General features: G+C 44.9%; 1 protein-coding gene across 15 annotated transcripts in view; it reads left to right on the top strand.

Moving 5' to 3' along the window:
* The window catches only part of PIKFYVE (phosphoinositide kinase, FYVE-type zinc finger containing), a 188,419-nt gene that overhangs the window by 142,798 nt on the left and 24,508 nt on the right, over positions 1-21,113 (top strand). For 14 of the 15 annotated variants that reach the window (XM_075933821.2, XM_075933817.2, XM_075933820.2 and 11 more), the window contains 11 exons: positions 4,260-4,438; positions 6,018-6,131; positions 8,807-8,915; positions 9,032-9,186; positions 9,928-10,018; positions 11,569-11,629; positions 15,365-15,520; positions 18,716-18,836; positions 19,318-19,413; positions 19,803-19,886; positions 20,213-20,304. In XM_075933821.2, coding sequence (XP_075789936.1) covers positions 4,260-4,438; positions 6,018-6,131; positions 8,807-8,915; positions 9,032-9,186; positions 9,928-10,018; positions 11,569-11,629; positions 15,365-15,520; positions 18,716-18,836; positions 19,318-19,413; positions 19,803-19,886; positions 20,213-20,304 — 1,258 coding nt within the window. The remainder of the gene's footprint in view (positions 1-4,259; positions 4,439-6,017; positions 6,132-8,806; positions 8,916-9,031; positions 9,187-9,927; positions 10,019-11,568; positions 11,630-15,364; positions 15,521-18,715; positions 18,837-19,317; positions 19,414-19,802; positions 19,887-20,212; positions 20,305-21,113) is intronic. The other variant, XM_089779801.1, reaches the window with a different exon arrangement.

Below are 21,113 nucleotides of genomic sequence, written 5' to 3'. Positions count from 1 at the left end.
TACTATAAAGCAGTGTTTCTCAAACTGTGCTCCGCCAAGTCCCAGGGCTCCGCGAGACATCTCCAGGGGCTCCGGGAGGCTGACAAACTGGAAACATCGCTAGGTACAACACACACAATCAGTGGACCGCTGGGGCTCCACATAAATTTTTACGCATGTAAAGGGCTCCGGAGTCCAAAAGGTTTGAGAACTGCTGTTTTAAAGTATCAGAGGGGTAGCCATGTTAGTCTGAATCTGCAAAAGCGACGAGGGAGTCCTGTGGCACCTTATAGACTAACTGAAGTGTAGGAGCATAAGCTTTCGTGGGCAAAGACCCACTTCGCCAGATGCATGCAGTGGAAACCTCCAGAGGCAGGAATAAATATGCAGGCCAGGATCAGGCTGGGGACGACGAGGTGGATCCAATCAAGGAGGACGAGGCCCACCCCCAGCAGCCGACCCGGAAGTGCGAACTCCAAGAGAGCAGAAGCTGCCCCTGTAGCTAGCAAGCCATTCACAGTCTTTGTTTAATCCAGAGTTGATTGTGTCAAACCTAAAGATGAACTGTAGCCCAGCAGTTTCCCCTCGAAGTCTGGTCCTGAAGCCTCTCTGCTGCAGGATGGCCACCCCCAGATCTGCAATTGTGTGTCCAGGAAGACCGAAGTGCTCCCCCACAGGTCCTTGCACGTTGCCACTCCTACTATCAGACCCGTGTCCACTGATTCTCCCACGTAGGGACCGTCCTGTCTGGCCGATGCATTTAGCAGTGTCCCATATGCATCGGCCAGACAGGACGGTCCCTACGTGGGAGAAGCAGTGGACACGGGTCTGATATTAGGAGTGGCAACGTGCAAGGACCTGTGGGGGAGCACTTCGGTCTTCCTGGACACACAATTGCAGATCTGGGGGTGGCCATCCTGCAGCGGAGAGGCTTCAGGACCAGACTTCGAGGGGAAACTGCTGGGCTGTGAATGGCTTGCTAGCTACAGGGGCAGCTTCTGCTCTCTTGGAGTTCGTACCTCCGGGTCGGCTGCTGGGGGTGGGCCTCGTCCTCCTTGATTGGATCCACCTCGTCGTCCCCAGCCTGATCCTGGCCTGCATATTTATTCCTGCCTCTGGAGGTTTCCACTGCATGCATCTGGCGAAGTGGGTCTTTGCCCACGAAAGCTTATGCTCCTACACTTCAGTTAGTCTATAAGGTGCCACAGGACTCCTCGTCGCTTTTGCTGTTTTAAAGAAATCTTTAAAAACAATAGGGAAGTAGGAGTCTCTTGTCTTTGGCTGGCACACCCAAGGGAAGGAGCCAAAGTCCCAGGGTGAGAAACAGCCCTCGTTTTGGAAGACTTGGCCAGGAAAGGGACAGTTTTAGGGTGAGTTGTAAGTTTGTACTGGAGTTTTAGTGTAGAAGTATCTAAGCGTTTTCTGTTATTTTGAATTTGTAATTACTTCTGCTTGTTCTCACCTATTACCACTTAAATCCTACTGCTTGTACTATTAAAATCACTTTTATTTCCTATCAAATCCAGTGTCAATAATTACCACCTACGGGAGCAATCAGTGTGTACATTCCCCCTTTCATTGTTAACGGGGGTTTACCTAAATTATTCATTGTGGGTTTTGATCTAATTTGGGGAGTGGTATCCCTGGAAGCTGGGCCCAAAACTGCATTTTCTTTGCACCTGAAGAGATTCAGTGTCGGCATTGCTCTTCAGGGGCGGGGAGAGGGGCATGATTCTCAGCTCTGTGCCTTGGCTGGGGGAAACCAGGGAGCTAGCCTAGCAGGACAGGGCAGTGAGAAGCCTCAAAGAGCAAAAAGGGGGGTGGCAGTGGCCATATCAGCACTCTGGGAAGCCCCCATGGGGGGTCTTTTGTGACCTCACCCCATCACAGTGCTCTCACACCGGATCAAATTAATTTCAGGCACAAACAAGCAGGAATTCCATTGATTTTTAAATGGAGTTATTTCCATATGTGCCCAGGAGATTGTGGTTCTCTGGCCATAAGGAAATTTGTCGAACATTGTGGTAGTCAGAAGGAGAGACACAAAATTCACTCTTCTCTGATGTATTGGCCCATTAACTGACCTAAAACCATCTCCTACCCAATGTACTCTTGCAATAGCTATACATATTGTGTGTGTCTGTATCAAGTCCAACAGCACCTGCTGTAATCCGTTTCAAAACTACCTACAGATTTATTTAGCTCAGCACTAAAATACTCAATAATATAAATACAATGTTAGATTCATTTTATTTCCTTTCTAAAATCCAGAAATTAGTAAAAGTACATACTTATAACTTAAGTAATTATTGTACACCTATTTAAGAAAACTAGTTATATGTTCCCTAGAGTTAAAAACAAACTTAACTTCTGTTTAATATAAGAAATTACTCATAATTGCCAGTCTTTAGGAAAGACTTTTATTAAAGACCCCCTAAATTAATTTTATTTCCTGTACATTTAAATTCTAATTATATATAGTGTGTCTGTCTGCAAGTCTGTTCAAAAATTCTTCCTAAATGGTAAGAATTAAGGCCATCAAATTTGGCATGCAGCTTCCTCTTCTAACTTAGTGCAAGGTCAGGGTTTGGTTGTGGCAGGAGAACCAGAAGCCTTGGGAAAAGGATTGTTTTCCATAATGGGCAAAAGGAGGTGCTGCTGTTCGGAGGTTGCAATATGAGTGGCCACTGGGAGCAGTGAGCTCACAGGGGAGAGCTATTTTGCAGTGTGTCCTCTAGGGGCAGCCGCATAACCAAGGGAGTGGCCAGCAGGACTGGGGCTCTGCCATCTTGCCTGATAGCATGTTAAGTAGCCCCACTGCCTCAAACCCTTTCCCTTCCTCCCGGTCTTTGGCCACAGTGGCGGGGGGAAGGAGAGAAAGCAGGCCTCTGGGGTGGACACAGTAGTCCCCTGTCCACTAGCCTCCTGTACACCTAATGTGATAGCTGAAGACAGTTGCAATTCTTGCATGTAGAAAATGTCCCATAAACAAAACTTCAGTCACAGAATCATAGAGTTGAAAGAAATCTCAGGAGTTGAAAGAAATCTCGAATCCAACCCCCTGCTAAAAGCTGGACCAATCCCAACTAAATTATCCTAGCCAGGGCTTTGTCCAGCCAGACTTAAAAACATCTAGGGATGGAGATTCCACCACCTCCCTAGTAACTCATTCCAGTGCTTCACTAACCCTCCTAGTAGTGTTTCTTAATATCCAACCTAGACCTCTCCCACTGCAACTTGAGACCATTGCTCCTCATTCTGTCATCTGTCACCACTGAAAACATCCGCTCTCTATCCTCTTTGGAAACCCTTTCTCTGCTGTTGACAAAATGAGCTCAAATCCCTCAGCCTCTCCTCGTAAGTCGTGTTCTCCGGCCCCCTAATCGTTGTTTGTTGCTCTCTGCCGGACTTTCTCCAATGCATCCACATCCTATCTGTAATGAGGGGAGGGGCCCAGAATTGGATACAGTACTCCACATGTGGCCTCGCCAGTACCAAGGGCCAGAGCGGGAGGGATTTGGTTCAGGGGGACTACTTACCTGGTCTGATGGCAGAGCCCCCATGCCTACTGGCCATTCTCTTGGTGGTGCAACTGTCCCCAGTGGTCAATCTGCATATAGCTCTCCCTTGCACTCGCAGCCCTGAGTGGCCACTCATAAGTATCACATCCCTTCTCGCTGAGCCCCTCCATGTTATAGAAAACAGTCCCATTCCTGGCACTTAGTATTTTCTTGGAACAATCAAACCCTGACCTTGCTTTAAGTTAATTAAAAGAAAGCTTTTAAATGTGGTGGTCCTAGCTGTTACCATTCTTGAATATGAGTGGACTCAGACGCATGAGTGTTAACATTCTTGAAGTGGACTCAGATGCATAACACATTACAATATATGCAGGGAAAAAATGCACTTAAAATTTGTAAATATAAATATAGATGCTTCAGCGTCGGTGAAATCTTCAAAATTCAGAACTCGGGCATTTTTGTTTAAATCTTTCAAGGTGCTGAAATGCAGTGAAGTCAGTTGCTGTCTTAGCACTGACACAAATGATGCTACTAAAGCAGGCATCACAACACTCTTTTTGTGTGTGTGTGTGTGTGTGTGTGTGTGTGTGTGTGTACACACTCACATGCGTACACACTTCAGATTCCTAACCATAGTTTCTGAATTGCTTGAATACTAAATCACATCTTGGACTAAGCTAGTTTTTCTTACCATTTACTCAATGCTTTTTTTTACCTGTCATTGGTCTGTTCCTATTAAAATCTCTTTTCAAATTTCAGGTCACGCCAGTTGTCCCACTTTCCAATGATTCTTGGTCTATGTCATTTGCAAAATATCTTGAATTGCGATTCTATGGGTATCCGTACACACGAAGAGCCAATGCAGAGCCTTGTGGTCATTCTATACACCATGACTATCATCAGTATTTTTCCTATAATCAGATGGTGGCATCTTTCAGGTAAGCTTTCACTTCCAGGTTCCACCCAGTTTAGATTGCATGACCACATAACATGTTTGGGTCAAGCTGGAATGAGCAACCATAATCTTTCTGGCCGCCAGATTAATCAAGTGAATCTTGAGATGTCAAAAAGGAAAAAGGATAAACTATACTGGGGTGGCCAGCCAATTAGAAACTAAGAGCCAAAATAGCTGTGGATAGAGTGCAAAGAGCCACATATTATATATTTCTGTCTAATGTATCTATCTATCTAACACAAAATGTAGTGATAAAAATAACATTACAGTACATTTTGGACAAAAACCAATAAAAACAGTCTCTAGTCACTTAAATTCACGGCTAGTCCATAGATCTTCAGAGGATTTGTCAAGGAACAAACATCAAATTAAAAAAACCTTTTGAAAATATAGTAATATTCTCACACTAAAAATAAGAATCCTCACCGTATATTTTAAATTTTAACACTACTGTCTATTATGTCCTGTGAGTTTTTTAAAATTAAACTGAACTGAGAAGTAAATTAGCACAATTTGAAGTGCTTGTTTCACTCCAGCTTGTTGATCTCTGGCATGGTTTCCTTTTTTTTAAGATTATGGCTTTTTTATAGTTCTAAAAATTCAGATCTGTCCCAGACTGCAAATATGAGAGGTTCAAAAACAACACGGGACAGACTCATCTCAGAATAATTGCTTCAGCCTGGCAAACAATAGACCCTTTGAATTTTCTTTAAAGAAACAGTGTAAACCAGGTACATGCTGATTCTTTTTTTTTACCCTGGAATTTAAATGACATCTGTGTCTGCTGCCATATTCTGTATCCATGAAGACTTTGAGTGTAAGGTGCTTCAGCCGCCCCTTCTCCCCCAACCCAATGCCCTCCCCCTGAGCCAGACACCCCCTCCCTCCCTACTTTAACCCAATACCCCTCCCTTCCCCCAGTACCAGGCACCCTCAGCCCTGCCCCTCTGCTCTAACCCAATACGTGGGTCTCACTGGAGCTGCTGCTGCCGCAACCACACACCTCTCCCTCCAGGTGCTGGGGTGTGTGCACAAAGCAGCTGGCCATGAGCTGTTCGGGCATGTGGCTACAAACTAGCAAGAGCCACATTTCTTTGAACAAAGAGCTGCATACTGCTTGAGAGCCGTGGGTTGGCCACCCCAATCTATACTATAGTTTGTACGTCTGTTAGAAGTACAGCATGTCTGGCACTATCCAGTTACACAGTTCTGTGCAATGCTGGAGCATGGGGGCTGGCAGTCTCTAGGAATAAGGGGCTCAACATGATGGAACCACAGACCATAGGCAGGCTGCATAAGGTGAAAGAAATGACCACTCTTGTGTCACCAAGTTACACCTGCTGGTTTATAGCATGGTTCATGTGCTCATTTTTACATAGCTGCTGAAGCAGCACACACATGATAGTATCCTGGAAGGCTGAGGTATATCCGGCTTTGCCATGTATTTCCAGGGCTCTTTCTGATACTCTGTGCAGCAGTTGAAAGAATCTAACAGCAGAAGGGTGGGAAAGATGCGGTGGTGCAGGGTTTCATTTTCACCATTGTGTTTTATTGCTTTTTAGTTATTCTCCAATCCGACTGCTAGAGGTGTGTGTTCCTCTCCCCAAAATCTACATCAAACGTCAAGCTCCATTAAAAGTTACTATTCTGCAGGATCTGAAGGATTTCTCTCAAAAGTAAGCTTTGTTTTGTTTTTCTTCACCTACTCACTCTTCTTATTTATGACTTAAGTTTTAAAGAACATGGAGCCATCATTGCTGCAGTAACTAAAGAAAGCATTTGCTAACTATATTTTAAGTTAAATGTAAGAGCTTGTAGCAGACTAGTTAATTGAAATTCCTAAGAGGGACAAAATAAGGTTCCTATATTAATCTTAATTCTGACCCTCTCCACTTAATGTAGTGAGTATATCTCCACAGCAGCTGGGAGGTGCAATTGTCAGTGTGAATAGACACACTATGGTCATGCTAGCACATTAGAAATAGCAGAATGCACAAGGTGGCCTGGATAATGATTCAGGCTACCTGCCAAAGTATCATCTGGATGACCCTTGTGTACGTACTAGGGCAGGGATTCCATGCCACTGTCCAGGCCGCTGATCCCCCAAGCTATCATTACTTTGCTCACTCAAGCAGAGCTTGTACATCACATCTATCTAAACGGGGAATCTTACCTTTTAACTGCATTATAGTTACTCTGAGGACTCTTTCTTCTCCCCTTCCCCCATAGGTTTGGCATAATTATACTTTTTAATGTTCCTGGCTAGTCTTTTTTATTATTTATTTAAATTTCCTGACTTCTCTATAGATATCCCAACGTGTTCTTATAGAACTTTCCTAAGTAATCATTAAAATTGTCATTCATTGTCAGAATTCATGATCCTGACCCTGGAAGCATGCGGTTATAATGAAAATCCTCAACCTATAAACAATATTGCTGCCTCTCTGTAATACCCAAAAAATGAGTGAGAGATCCTGTCTGTGAAGCTTAATTTGGAAAGCTTAATTTGGAAACCTTTTTTTGTATCCAGGTTCTCTGGTGCATCTGAATTGTCTGGTCTTCTGACACTTTCAACTTCTGATTTCAATTTATAAAATGTTAAAAGGAAAATATTTAAATTGCTTCCTGAGCAAAACCAATTGTATTGAATTTGGTTTGATTTCAGATACAGGCAGTCCCCGAGTTACGCGGATCCGACTTATGTCGGATCCGCAGTTATGAACAGGGCCCTTCCTCTCCCTGGTCTCCAGCAGACCAGGGAGAGGAAGCAAAGCGGCGGAACACGCGGGCAGCGGACAGGGCTGTCTGCTGCCCACGCACTCCGCGGCTTGGCTCTGCTTTGCTCTGCTTTGCCCCCCCCCCCCCCGTCCCCCTGGTCTGCAGACCAGGGGGACGGGCGGGTGGGGAGGGAGCAGAGCCAAGCCGCGGAGCACGCGGCCAGCTGACAGCCCAGACGCGTCTGGGCTGTCCACTGTGTGCTCCGCGGCTTGGCTCTGCTTTGCCCCCCGTCCCCCTGGTCTGCAGACCAGGGGGACGGGGAGCAAAGCAGAGCAAAGCCACGGAGCCCGAGGGCAGCAGGACAGCCACGGCACGGCTGGGCTGTCCTGCTGCCCCCATGCTTCGCGGCTTTGCTCCGGACACCCGTGGTACAGCAGCTGGGGCGCTGCCAGTTAGTCCCGTAGCGCCGCTCTGGGTGCTACTGGACCAACCGGGCAGCACCCCAGCTGCTCTGCCCCAGGAGTCCTGATTCAGCCACTGCTGGTCAGTTTCAGCAGAGGCTGAATCAGGACGCCTGGGGCAGAGCAGCTTGGGTGCTGCTGGGTTGGTCCAGTAGCGCCGAGGAGCGGCGGCGCTACTGGACCAACCAAGCAGCACCCCAGCTGCTCTGCCCCAGGCGTCCCCAAGTCAGCCGCTGCTGAAACTGACCAGTGGCTGACTACAGGAAGCCCCTGCCCCGGGCTTCCTGGAATCAGCTGCTAATCAGTTTCAGCAGCGGCTGAATCTGGACGCCAGTTCCGACTTACATACAGATTCAACTTAAGAACAAACCTACAGTCCCTATCTTGTACGTAACCCAGGGACTGCCTGTACTTTGTTTCCTCGTAGTGTTTATTTTTAGCTGACTGTAATTGAGCAGCAGGCGATTGAATGTAGTTTGATTGTTGCCTCAGACTGCGGAAGAAACTGCTGTCTTGCTTGTAGGTTGTTCGGAGAGATGGAAAAGATGGCTGGGGAAAACTGGCAGGGTTCCCATCCTGCTGATCTCTTTTTAGTAGCAACTTGCTACAGTTGCATCAAGGTATTCTGTTCAGTGCTAAACTACTGAAGGGACAGTAAGAAGAGATGGTCTTTCCTATTCAGCTTGGTTTTATGCATTGTATTTCTCAAACATAGATTAGCCTTAAATCAGGAAGGTACAATAATTCTCAGATTGCATTGCCATTCTTAGCAGACAAAGGTGGTAAATGTATTCTAGCTATTTGTTACCTTAACTCTGCTTTCTTTCTAATGGAATATTCTGTTTTAAATGATGATTCTGTGTGTGCCTTCAAAGACAGTTGCCATAGCTTAGAAAATTGGTCAGAACAGCAGGCTTTCTTTGTGGTCTTTTAGAAGAGTCTACAGAATTCTCCTTTCAAGGGGGCACTGGTCTTGCGTCTTGTTTGAGAGTGGACTCACTCCCTCAAATTGTCCCATTGAAGCAGAGTGGCATAAGCTGTTACAGGGCAGGAATAAGTTGCAAAACTCTAGTGTCAAATTGAGCTTGTGTTCTACTAAAGAACACTTTTGGTCCACATTTTAGTTCTGAGATTCTGAATTAGGGCTCCATTGTTTTTTCCTCTTACCACAGGGTTTCACATGTGTACCTTGCTGTTGATGATCGTCTCACCTCTTTGAAAACTGATACTTTCAGCAAAACAAGGGAAGAGAAGATGGAAGACCTTTTTGCACAAAAAGAGGTAACATGCTGCTTTTGTATCAGTGAAATGCAGGGCAAAAATGATATATTGCCACTAGCAGTTGTTACACGGATATAGCAGAATACTGGAAAAAAAATCTCACTTTCCTACGATAGATGGAAGAGGTAGAGTTCCGGAACTGGATTGAGAAGATCCAAGCAAGGATGCTGTCTACTTCACAGGACACCCCTCAGCAGTTGCAGTCTCTCTTTGAGTCTCTGATAGTCAAGAAACAGGGCCTCTGTGAGATGCTGCAAGCCTGGAATAATAGGTAAGAGAGATGCTAGCAACCTAGGTAAAAGATTCTACTGCACTTTCTCCCTATTTGTGTGTGTGTGTGTGTTGCCACAATCACAGAGCAACTTATTGCAGTACCTTGCTAGTAACTAGTCATATTTACATAATGAGAGTGTAAAGGTGGAATTATATTTGTAAAAACCTGCTTATAAACGGTTAGACTTGAATGAGTGGAATTATACATAATGTATTTCAAATTCTGCTGTAAAATTGTACAGACTTATTGAAGAACCACAATTTGTATGGGAAACGAGGCACAGCTGGAATAAAGGTGAAAATGAGAAGATAACCTAAATAAGGCAACTGATCCTCTGCACATTATTTTGAATAAATATTTTAAGTACAGGCAACTTATCAGTGCATTTCTTTATTGCAGTTATTTAAACCATCTCTCATGACCAATATGTGACTCTGAAAACGGTTCTGACTTGAACACTAAGGCTCCTACTATGAGGTGTGAGGGAAAAGAATGATCTGTTCACAGCTAATTGTAATCTTATTTAGTCAAGCAGAACATTTTAATAAGTACCAGAGGTGACCAGAAAATATTATGAAGATACACACTTGATTAAATCTCAGCATGGACAATATTTATAGATTTCCCTCAGAATGATAATATTTATCTGGCATAACTCTTCTCATTGAATATACTGTTTGTTTGTATTACCATAGTGTTTAGGCATGGCCCAATGATTACTCTTTCCTTCTCTCTCAGATTACAGGATCTCTTCCAGCAGGAGAAGGGAAGAAAACGACCCTCAGTACCACCTAGTCCTGGAAGGCTGAGGCAAGGTGAAGAAAATAAGGTAATCTCATTCTGTTACCTTGAAACTGCCATGCTGGTTAGAAGCAAACTGGTCTAAAATAGCTTCTCCCATCTTTTAAAAAGGGAAAAATATTGTAGACGTGCAAAATAACTTTCCTATGCGGAGGATGTTGCACCATTGTTCCTCTGAAGAGTTCTAAAACATCATATGTTTATCTAGCTTTCTGTATAGTTACAGTGAAGAAAATGTAAATTTTAAAAATACAAAAACTGGGGACTGTCAAATGCAATACCACGTGAAAGCAATCAAAACCAGACATTGATGTTGAGTATTCTTTTTGGCTTGAAAAAAGACATTTATGCACTAGATTTTGTATCACAATGTAAATGGTGATTTAGTACAGAGAAAGTATTGGGGGGGGGGGGGGGGGTAGAGAGATTTTTCCAGGCACCTGGGTAAGGTGGGGGTTGAAGGGTGGCGAAATCCAGCTCTGTGCTCCCATGAAGGGGTAGGTCCACAGCAACTTCTTTCCCTCAGGCAGCCCGCAGACTCCAGCAGCAGTTTAAAGGGCCTGGGTCTCCAGCAGTAACCGCAGTAGTAGCCAGGAACCCCAAGCCCTTTTGAATAGTCAGGCTCCAGGGAAATTTGTCCCCTTCTCCCCCCTCTTTCCCTGCCATCAGCGGGTCTGAGGAAGTTTAACTGTTTACTGTTGTGATATGTAAAAATTAATAGTGGTCTGGGATAGTGGTAAGGGGTCAGCAGGCATTGCCCTAAAGCATATTTTTTCCCTTTGTTTCTACAGTCTGAAAAGATAGATTAGGGTCAGGCAAAAGCAGGTGACATCCTTTCTGATGTATAAATATGCTCTTTTCCTTTTTCTTGTAGCCTAAAAAGATAGATAAGCAGCAGCTGCTCTTTGTTGTCCTTTACATACCCTCATGTCTCCGTATAAAATATTTTCAGAATTTTGTAATCGTTGTAACCTGCTGATTTGGAAAGTTTGTAGTGTAGAAAAGTGGTGATTTAATTAGAAGTTCAGTAAATAGTAATTAGGGGCGGGTATAGTAATACTCATCACCTGTATACTCAGCAAGGGTAAACAAAGTGTCTCGTGATCACATGTAAAACCCAGTGGGCTGCAGGTTGCTCACCACTGTTATAAAACTTAATAGTAAGAATAATGGGCATATTTACTTCAGTACAAATCTGAAATTGTCACTTAGAAGTGAGGTATGGGAGAGAGTACTTACTAAACTCTGAAAACTTGTGGCACAGGACTCTAACCTGAGATGTAACAAAGAGAATCATGAGCCATTATAGCAGTAACCTATATTCTATTGTCTCTCTTCGAGTACAGCTCTTACTTTTTAGTCACAAGCAGGCTTACAGAATATCTTCTGACTAGCACGTACTGCCACACATCAGGCATATGTGTTGCTGAAGCTAAAAATGATGGGGCTTGCTTCTTTTGAAAATGTGATGCTGCTTTATTTGTAATTGCTCCATCATAGGGGATATAGCTGTAAAGAAAATAGGACTGTTGGCTGCATTTTCAGTAGCATGTGTTCTGTCAACCTTTCTTTTTACAGATCAGTGCAATGGACGCCTCGCCCCGTAACGCTTCTCCAGCCCCACAGAATGGAGAGAGAGGTCTGTGTAGATAATGTTTTCTAGTAAGAACATGATAGAATTGCTCACCTCAGCTCCTTCTCATCTAAAATAATTAAAGCTGCCAATGTATGAGTATTGGTGTGTTTGCAAACTTTCCATTTTGAGACTGTTACACTACATACGATACATATCTTTTCCTTAATTCATTTATGACATAATGGATTCATTTTAATGTAAATGACTATCAAAGGAGGATAGGAAGGAAAGGTAGTATATATCTTGCATAGAAACAGAGTTATTGTACAAGACTGCCTGAAAGTTCTCAAAGCACTTAAGGCTGCAAAATCCCAAATGTGCTACCTGTGGACTCTGTTGCTGCACTAGGGTCTTGCACAATATTCTTGCCAGCAAGTTAAGGAAGTATGGATTGGATGAATGGGGACTGTAAGGTGCATAGAAAGCTGGCTAGATTGTCAGGCCCAACAGGTAGTGATCAATGGCTTGATGTCTGGATGGCGGTTGGTTTCAAGCGGAGTGCCCTAAGGATTGGTTCTAGGGTCTGTTTTGTTCAACATCGTTTTTGGTGACCTGGATGAGGATATGGATTGCACTTGAGCAAGTTTGCGAATGACACTAAAGCTAGGTGGCATGACCTACTTCAATTTCAAATTGATGTGATCCACAGCAAAGGTATCTGACAAGGGGGGGGACCCATAAGGCCACAAGCCACATGCACACCCAGCCTGGGTAAAGGCTGGGCACCCCCACCCTTCACCACAGCTCTGCCTCTTCCCCAAACCAAGGTGGCCCCAGAGAATAGTGTGGTATCGGCAGCAGAGGGTCGTCTTCCTCCACCAACCACGTCCTCCAACCGCAGTGAGGGAAGTGAAGCAATGCGGCCCCAACTCACGCTGCTACTCTGGCCATGTGTGGCTGTTAAAGTGCATGTGACCCATTGTCGCCCCACCTCACACACACACACATTGCCTCTGATAAATAGTTAAGTATACTGTTTGGCACAGAACAATCATCCTGATGGTTACCTCAGGAAAGTTTCTATGTATGATTAAGATATATTTTGGCTCTCCTGTATATCGGGTATCAATATGGATTAACCGTGTTGTGCTTAAAACTGTGTTTAAGGTATGCTGCTCAAGAGCTATGCAGTTGGTTAGTATATACAGGCAGTCCCCAGGTTACGTACAAGATAGGGACTGTAGGTTTGTTCTTAAGTTGAATCTGTATGTAAGTCGGAACTGGCGTCCAGATTCAGCCGCTGCTGAAACTGACCGCCAGTTCTGACTTACATACAGAATCAACTTAAGAACCCCAAGCGTCCCCAAGTCAGCTGCTGCTGAAACGGATCAGCAGCTGATTCCAGGAAGCCCGGGGCAGAGCAACTCTGCCTCGGGCTTCCTATAGTCAGCGCTGGTCAGTTTCAGCAGCGGCTGAATCAGGACGCCTGGGGCAGAGCAGCTGGGGTGCTGCTGGGTTGCTCCAGTAGCGCCCAACCGGCAGCACCCCAGCTGCTCTGCCACAGGCGTCCGGAGAAAAGCCTAGTCTGCTTGGGGGGGCGCGTACTAGCTGCACCCCCCCCCACCCCAGCAGACCAGGAAGACACGGGCGGCGGACCGAGACGCACCGCGGTCCTGCCGCCTGGGTCTCCGCGGCTTTGATCCCAGTCTCCCTGGTCTGCTGGAGACCAGCAGACCAGGGAGATGGGGAGCAAAGCCTCTGAGGACGCCGGCAGCGGGACAGCCGCAGGGTGTCTGGGCTGTCCCGCTGCCGGCTTCCCCGCGGCTTTGCAAAGCTGCAGGGGGGCTCGGGCAGCAAGGCAGCCCAGGCGCGCCTGGACTGCTCCGCTGCCAGCTTCCCCGCGGCTTTGCAGGGACGGGGGGGAGCAGGCGGTGGGGGGGGGGGAGCTCGGGCAAGATCAAGAACACATATTCCTGCTCATCCAGAAATATAATTTATGCTATCGTGCTTAAAGTGTCCATCTGCTATGTACATTGGACAAACGTCTCAGACACTTCACCAAAGGATCAATGCCCACAAAACAAATATTAGACAGGATCACAAAGAAAAAACAGTTTCTTTCTATTTCAACCAGAAAGGGCATTGTCTTTGTCTTATAACTCCCCCCTCGCCCCCCTTCTGTTCTGAAATTTGATTTGTCCTTTTCATATGTGTTAATTTTTTTTTATTGTATCCTTTGGTATATATGGTTATGCCAATTTTCTTCCACTATTTGATCTGAGGAAGTGGGTCTGGCCCACGAAAGCTCATCACCTAATAAACCATCTTGTTAGTCTTTAAAGTGCTACATAGTCCTGTTTTTTTATTGTCAGAGATGAATTGAATGCAATAAATGCATCTGCTGCATGTATGACAAAAAGGAAAACTGGATTTCTTATGTTCTCAATTGCAATATCAGGATTTATTAGTAAGAGTGCAATGGAAGTTTACCTTGATCATCATTTTAAAATTTCCAAATGCTGCCACTAGACCCAGTTAGAATTCAAAAAGCATTGAAGTCCTGGTTTTGAAAAACTTGGATGCTAAGGTACCCTATTGACTTTCACTAAAACTCATTAAGTGACTAAGAAGCTGGAATGCCTAATTTTTTAGTCTACACTAGAAAATTAAGTTGGCATAACTATGTTGCTTAAGGGTGTGAAAAATCCACACTCCCAAATAGTACAGGCAGTCCCCGGGTTACGTACAAGATAGGGACTGTAGGTTTGTTCTTAAGTTGAATTTGTATGTAAGTCGGAACTGGTACATACTGTAGGGGAAACTCTAGCCAAACATTTCTCCAGAGCTCAGTTTATTCTCCCACACCTCACTTCCCTCAGTCCTTTATTCTCAAGCTGAGGTGTCTGCTGAGAAAAGCTGCTCCACGACTCCCTGGTCTGTGGCGGGGGGGGAGAGGGGGGTGCTAGCTTCGCGTCTCCCTGGTCTGCTGGGGGGAAGCAGCTAGTGTGGAGTTGCCTCACCCCGTTTGTAAGTAGGGATCCGATGTAAGTCGGATCCATGTAACCCGGGGAATGCCTGTATAGTTAAGTTAAACTTAGTCACCTGTAGGTAGAAGCCGTTAGGCCACATGTAGATAACACTACACTGCACCAGCCATACTACACTATACCACACCTAGTCTACACTAGAGGAGAAGTTTGAATTGCATAGCTGGAGTCACGGTATCTGGATTCAGACTTCAGATTCTCACTTCTCTTTCTCACAAGGAGTAAGAGTACTGGCACCCACAGAGCCACCCTCAGCATTCGATTTAGCAGGTCCTTACTAGACTGGCTAAATTGAATGCTGGAAGATTGACCTTCGGAGCATCCATGCGCCAGTAGGTATAGACATGGCCTAAGTTGACAGAAGATATCTACTCTTGACTCAGCTACTGTCTCTTGGGGAGGTAGATTACCTATGCCGACAGGAGGCAATCTCCTGTTGAGGTAGCTAGTGTCCACACTGATGCCTTGCAGCCGTATGAAGTGTAGGTGAGTCCCATGTAGCTTTCAAAGCTGGGACTCCAGTGCTTTTGACAACTTTCCTGTTAACCCCATTTAGCAATTGTGATCTCATTCACACTGCTGCTCACTTTCCAAGTGAAGGGTCTCTTATGTCACACATGTGAGGAAAAATGGGTGCCCAAGTGAATGTGGATTTTTGGTAAAGGATCTGGGATGGAAGCAGATTCTTGTTTTGCGTGGTAACCTCAAATGCTTTCCAGTGTTCTTATTAGGCTTTTTGTATGTTCAATAGATGACCGTTTCTTGACAACCTTGTCAAGTCAGAGCTCCACAAGCTCTACCCATCTCCAGCTTCCAACTCCTCCTGAAATTGTGTCGGAACAGCTGACAGGAGGCCCTTCCTTTGCTAGTACACTCTCTGAACCAGACACCACCAGCAGCTCAGAAGGTACAGTTCAAAGATGCGCTTATTTCCCACTTCCTTTGGTCATGTGACATGCTATGTAGTGGCTAGCAAATGAGATTACCAGTTACTAAATTAGTCTGACTGCCTCTCAAAATCATGATGTTGAGAAACAAACACTTTACATAGCAGTCTGTGTACTATAGCTCACAAAAGTACATTAAATACACATCTGCTTCTCTTAACCTTTCCTAATTGTTAACTCATGAAGCTGCAGCAGAACCTTTATTAGTTTGTTACGACATTTTAACAACGTAAAATCTCCCGTATATAGGGAAGACCATTGGTATCCTCCTTTCTCCATATGCTTTCTCCTCTGCTTCACTGACCCTTCCCTCTTTGAATGAAGAGTACATACATGCTCTTCAACATTTAGTTTTGGCCAGAAAGGCACTCCTCTTTCTCCTGAGGCTAAGAATTCTGGAGAACGCCTTACCCACGGTCAAGATCTGATCATTGACTGACTTCAGGCATGCTAATCTGTCGCAAGGGTGTAGTGCAGGGATCGGCAACCTATGGCACGCATGCCGTTTATGGCACGCGAGCCGATTTTCAGCAGCATGCAGGAGGGAGCTCAGCCCCACTCCTCTTCCCCCACACAGCTGCTGGAGAGCACTCTCTCCTCCCTGCAGCAGGTTAGACTGTGGTGGGAGGAAGTAGCACTGGGGTTGAGGTGCCTCAGTCTGGACCAGAGGTGCTTTTGCCGCAGCCATAGGGTCAAGGGCAGGCCCCGGACCAGGTGGCTGCAGCTCTGGGGTGGGCCCCAGACCAGGTGGCTGCAGCCGTTGATGCAAGAGGGCACAAAGCCAGGTACTGTCTCCCCTCCCCATCCTACACACACACCCCAGTCCCCTCACTCTGCCAAGACCGCACACCCCCAGCTTACTCTTGACACCTTTCCTTGTTCCTGCACCCTCCCTCCTGGCCAGACACCCCCACCCTGTTCCTGCACCCACCATTGCTGCTGCACCCTCTTTCCTGGTCCCACACTGCACCCTCCCTTGCTCCTGCTCTCTCCACCTGCTCAGACGCCCTACTCCCAGCCTGCTTTTGCACCCTACCTCCGTCCCAGACCCTGCACCTCATCCCTATCCTACTTGCTGGAAGCCCTGGCCTGCACGTTATACCCCTCATTTTTGTCCCTACCCCAGAGTCTAAGGAGGTCCATAAAATCCACTAAATCCAAATCCCCAGAAAAGTAAATCTGATCTGTGGGAAGCCTTGAACCTCAGTCTCCCCATCTCCCTTCTCTTCCCTTCATCCTGTGAGGCTAGGGCACCACAGGAGTGAGGTATCTCATTTGGAGTCTACATCAGTGAGGGTCGGGGGTTTTGGAGGTGTTTTTTTTCTCCTCACTTACGTGGTCCCCAACTGATTTTTCTGTGGGTCAGTGACCCTCCACTCAGAAAAGGTTTCCCTGACTTAAATAAAGAAAACATGGAAATATTTTGTTGGACTTTACAATTTACTTTATTTAAAATGAAGTTAGGGGGAGAGGTTGATACGTTGGAGGGCAGGGATAGGGTCTAGAGTGACCTAGACAGATTAGACGATTGGGCCAAAAGAAATCTGAAGAGGTTCAACAAGGACAAGTTGCAGAGTCCTGCACTTGGGATGGAAGAATCCCAAGATTGTTAAAGGCTGGGGACCAATTAGCTAAGTAGCAGTTCGGCAGAAAAGGACGTGAGGGTTACAGTGGATGAGCAGCTGGATATGAGTCAACAGTGCACCCTTTTAAGCCAAGAAGGCGAATGGCATATTAGGTTGCATTAGGAGGAGCACTGCCAGCAGATCCAGAGAAGTGATTGTTCCCCTTTATTCGGCTCTGGTGAGGGCACATCTGGAGTATTGTGTCCAGTTCCAGGCACCCCACTAAGGAAAGGATGCGGATGCATTGGAGAGGGTCCAGTGGAGGGCAACCAAAATGATTAATGACCTATGAAGAGAGACTGAGGGACTTGGGCTTATTTAGTGTGCAGCAGAGAAGAGTGAGGGGGGATTTGATAGCAGCCTTCAACTTCCTGAAGGAAGGTTCCAAAGAGGCTGGAGAGAGGCTGTTCTCAGTGGTGACAGAGGGCAGAACAAGGAGCAATGGTCTCAAGTTGTAGTGGGAGAGGTCCAGGTTGGATATTAGGAAAAACTATTTCACTAGGAGGGTGATGAAGCACTGGAATGGGTTACCTAAGGAGACGGTGGAATCTCCATCCCTAGAGGTTTTTATATCTTGGCTTGACAAAGCCCTGGCTGGGTGGATTTAGTTGGGATTGGTCCTGCCTTGGGCAGGGGGCTGAACTGGATGACTCTTGAGGTCTCTTCCAGCCCTAGGATTCTATGAGTCTAAGTTTGATAAACTAACATGAGAAAGTTAAAACGCTTAAACCGTTTCATAATTTAAATTAAACGGTTCTCCCCAGCCTGCCCTTGCCTCCCCTCCCCCCTCCTAACCCTGCCCGGGCACACAGATCCGTGAATAAGTTAAATCTTGGTACGCCACTTCTGAAAGGTTGCTGTCCCCTGCACTAATAGGTAAGATCTTCATCTTTTTTATTAATGAAGTTGCTGTAAGTATGGCTATTATTTACTTCAAAAAGTATCACAGGCACTCAGACCCATATATAGAGGTGAATAAGTCATATCTCAGCACCTCTGAAAGGTTGCTGACAACTAGTATGAAGTTACAAGGCCCACCAGCTAATGTAACTGAACCAATATTGTTGTATTGCAAGCTGACATCCACCAAGCAGCTTTTCTGAAAAAATCTTGATCTGGGAAGATTTTAATACGTTCGCTACAAAAATGGGCAGAGTTACAGTGCAAACATTAATAAGCAGTACGGTAATCAGCTGCTCATGCAGCCGACTTTGCATATGTTCAGCAGCATGGCTCAGGATAGGACCCATAAAATGGAAATTAGACATTCTGGGTTCCACTTGTGGCTCTTGCCACAGGCCTGCTGTAACTTGAGGCAAAACCTTTAGGGCAAGGTTTTAAATTTAGGTGCTTAATATAATTATACTCTTTAGGAATCTGGTCCTTAACCTCACTGCCTCACCTTCTCAGTTTATAAAATGAGAGATACATTTTTCTCCCCCAAGATACTGCCCACTGGAAATTTAAGTAAAGTTTGACTGTTCTGGTATATGCTTCATTACCCCCAGTTAAGTCATACCCTCATTCCAGATGTATGTGATGGACACTTGTTGGGATCTACGGACAGCCAGGTGAAGGAGAAATCTACTATGAAAGCTATTTTGGCAAATTTGTTGCCTGGAAACAACTATAATCCTATTCCATTCCCCTTGTAAGTAATATATAGTAATGCCAATGGGCATGAAAATTGTGTGTTAAACAACAAACTGATATCCTGGATTAACTACAGAAATGGAAAGGTGTGCAACTGCTTTCTGCTGGAGAGAGAAATTGATAGTCACAACTTGGGTTTCCCCACACACACATCCCTGGATTACTAGAATATTCATAATTGCTAATAATATATAACTTGCTTATAGCAACCCCTGTCTTCTCTATCCTGTTAATCTTTTTACTCTCTAGCTACCTTGTAATACCTAATGGAATTGTAAAATTAGCCTGTAGCTAATGTACCGCCTATAAATATCTGTGATGGGAAAAGCTAATACCTTTTCAAGTCCATGTGGAGCTTCCAGTTTGCAGAATCTGTTGTGGAGGGTGTATTTGATAGTCTGAACTTCACCAAAAACTTCACCTGTTGCTCCTGAAGCTGCTATTGTAAATTAATAATCTTTTTTCTCATTCTTATGCAGTGACCCAGATAAGCATTACCTAATGTATGAGCACGAGCGGGTACCCATTGCAGTCTGTGAAAAGGAGCCAAGCTCCATCATAGCTTTTGCACTCAGGTATTTAAACTGATTCACTGTTTGTTGGATTCATCCCAAATGTCTAAAGTCTTCAGTGCCCTTTCTGTTCAAGGAGCATGTAAATGCTTTACATCTGTTACATCTATAAATCCAAGACCCTCTTCTAGCCCCATATGAGTGTTCCTTGCAAAATTGAAGTGACAGCTCTTGTACATAGGGAAATGAGACTGTCTGCAGTGCTCTGAAAATCCTTTTAGATAAAATAACCGGAGTTTGGATCTAGTGGGCCTTGTGTGGGATTTGTTTTTAACTACAAGGTGGGTATCCTATCTCCAGGGAATTGCTCTCCTACTTGTTGCTGCCTCTGAATTAAAGCAAATGGATTGGTATTGTAGTAATTGTAACATACGCTAATCTTTCCCTTTTAGTTGCAAGGAATACAGAAATGCCTTAGATGAGCTATCCAAAGCATCTCTGAAGAGTAGTACTGAAGAAGGACTTCCTCCAAATAGGTGACAAATAGGAACATTGGCAGTGTTTTAGGGAGAGCGTGTGGTCATGGTGGGGGAGGGAGAGCCAAAATCATAACTGGGGGGATCCATTAGTGTGCACTTACGGAGCTGCCAAGTGCTGCAGTTTCTAATAGCAACCAGTGTCCAGAGGGTATCACCCCTCCCCCCCCAGTTACAATATAGTCAGCTGTCTCATAGCAATAACTGAGGTCCCATTTTCTCATCTAAAATTGAGGATAATATAGTGCCCTATGAACAATTAATGTATCTAGGTCACAGAAAATATAGTCTGGTCATAAATAATTCCGAATGTCTTTCCCTTTCAGTATGTCAGACAACAACCCAAAGAACAGCAGCCCAGTCCGATTGCCTGAGACTAATGTGGGACCGGCAAACCGCACAGCTGAAGCAGAACTGCGTAAGATTGTTTTAGAGAAATTGTACCCACATCATAGACAAGCATTGATTTAATCACTGTTAGCTCAAATAAGCTTATGTGTAGTCTTTGATGGCAACTAACTTAAAAATAGGAAAATATAACTTGGAAACCAAATCCAATTTGTTATAACTCAGGGGAGGTACATTCATTTTTTGCATTCCTGATATTGGCTTGAAAATTAGTCCCTCACTGGGGGTGTTCTCTTGGTACTCAGCTCTTCTAAAAACAGAGATGCCCTCAGTTCTTTTTTTGTGTAGCAGACTTAAGTATTCTGCTGTGAGCTTTTGTACCCTGGACTCCTGTTATGTTCCCATCTTTGATTCTAGTACTGTCTTGTGCTCTTGGTTAATTTTTTTAAGGATAGTGGTTAGAATATTTTGAAACTGGGAGAAGAGGGGAGGTTGTAAAATGCCATTTGTACTTCCCAGTTGAAAAGTTTCCAAGTCACCAATGATTGTAACAGTCCAAACGGCTCTTGTGGTCTTGGTTATATATCAAATCTTGAGCATGGGGACATGGTGTGTAGGTTAGGCTTTCTTCGGCTTCAAGTTGTCTTTGCCTTTTTTAAAGTATTGGTAGAGTCCTGCAAATCCACATCTGTGAATATGAATGCACATGTCTGCAGCTCGTTGCAGATACAAATGTTGTATCCACTCAGGGCACTTTGCCTCTGAAATGTAACAATTAAGCAGTCAAGTCAGTTGGTATGTGCAATTCCTCAAATGACTTCTGAAGCATTCTGCATTAGCATTCTGTAAAACTAACTAGATACTTTAAATTAGTTGGAA

This window comes from Pelodiscus sinensis, chromosome 7, assembly GCF_052426305.1.
Source record: "Pelodiscus sinensis isolate ZL-2025 chromosome 7, ASM5242630v1, whole genome shotgun sequence".
NCBI classification, from domain to species: Eukaryota; Metazoa; Chordata; order Testudines; family Trionychidae; genus Pelodiscus; species Pelodiscus sinensis.
The sequence above is the reverse complement of the archived record's forward strand: the minus strand, read 5'-3'. Positions and strand labels throughout refer to the sequence as shown.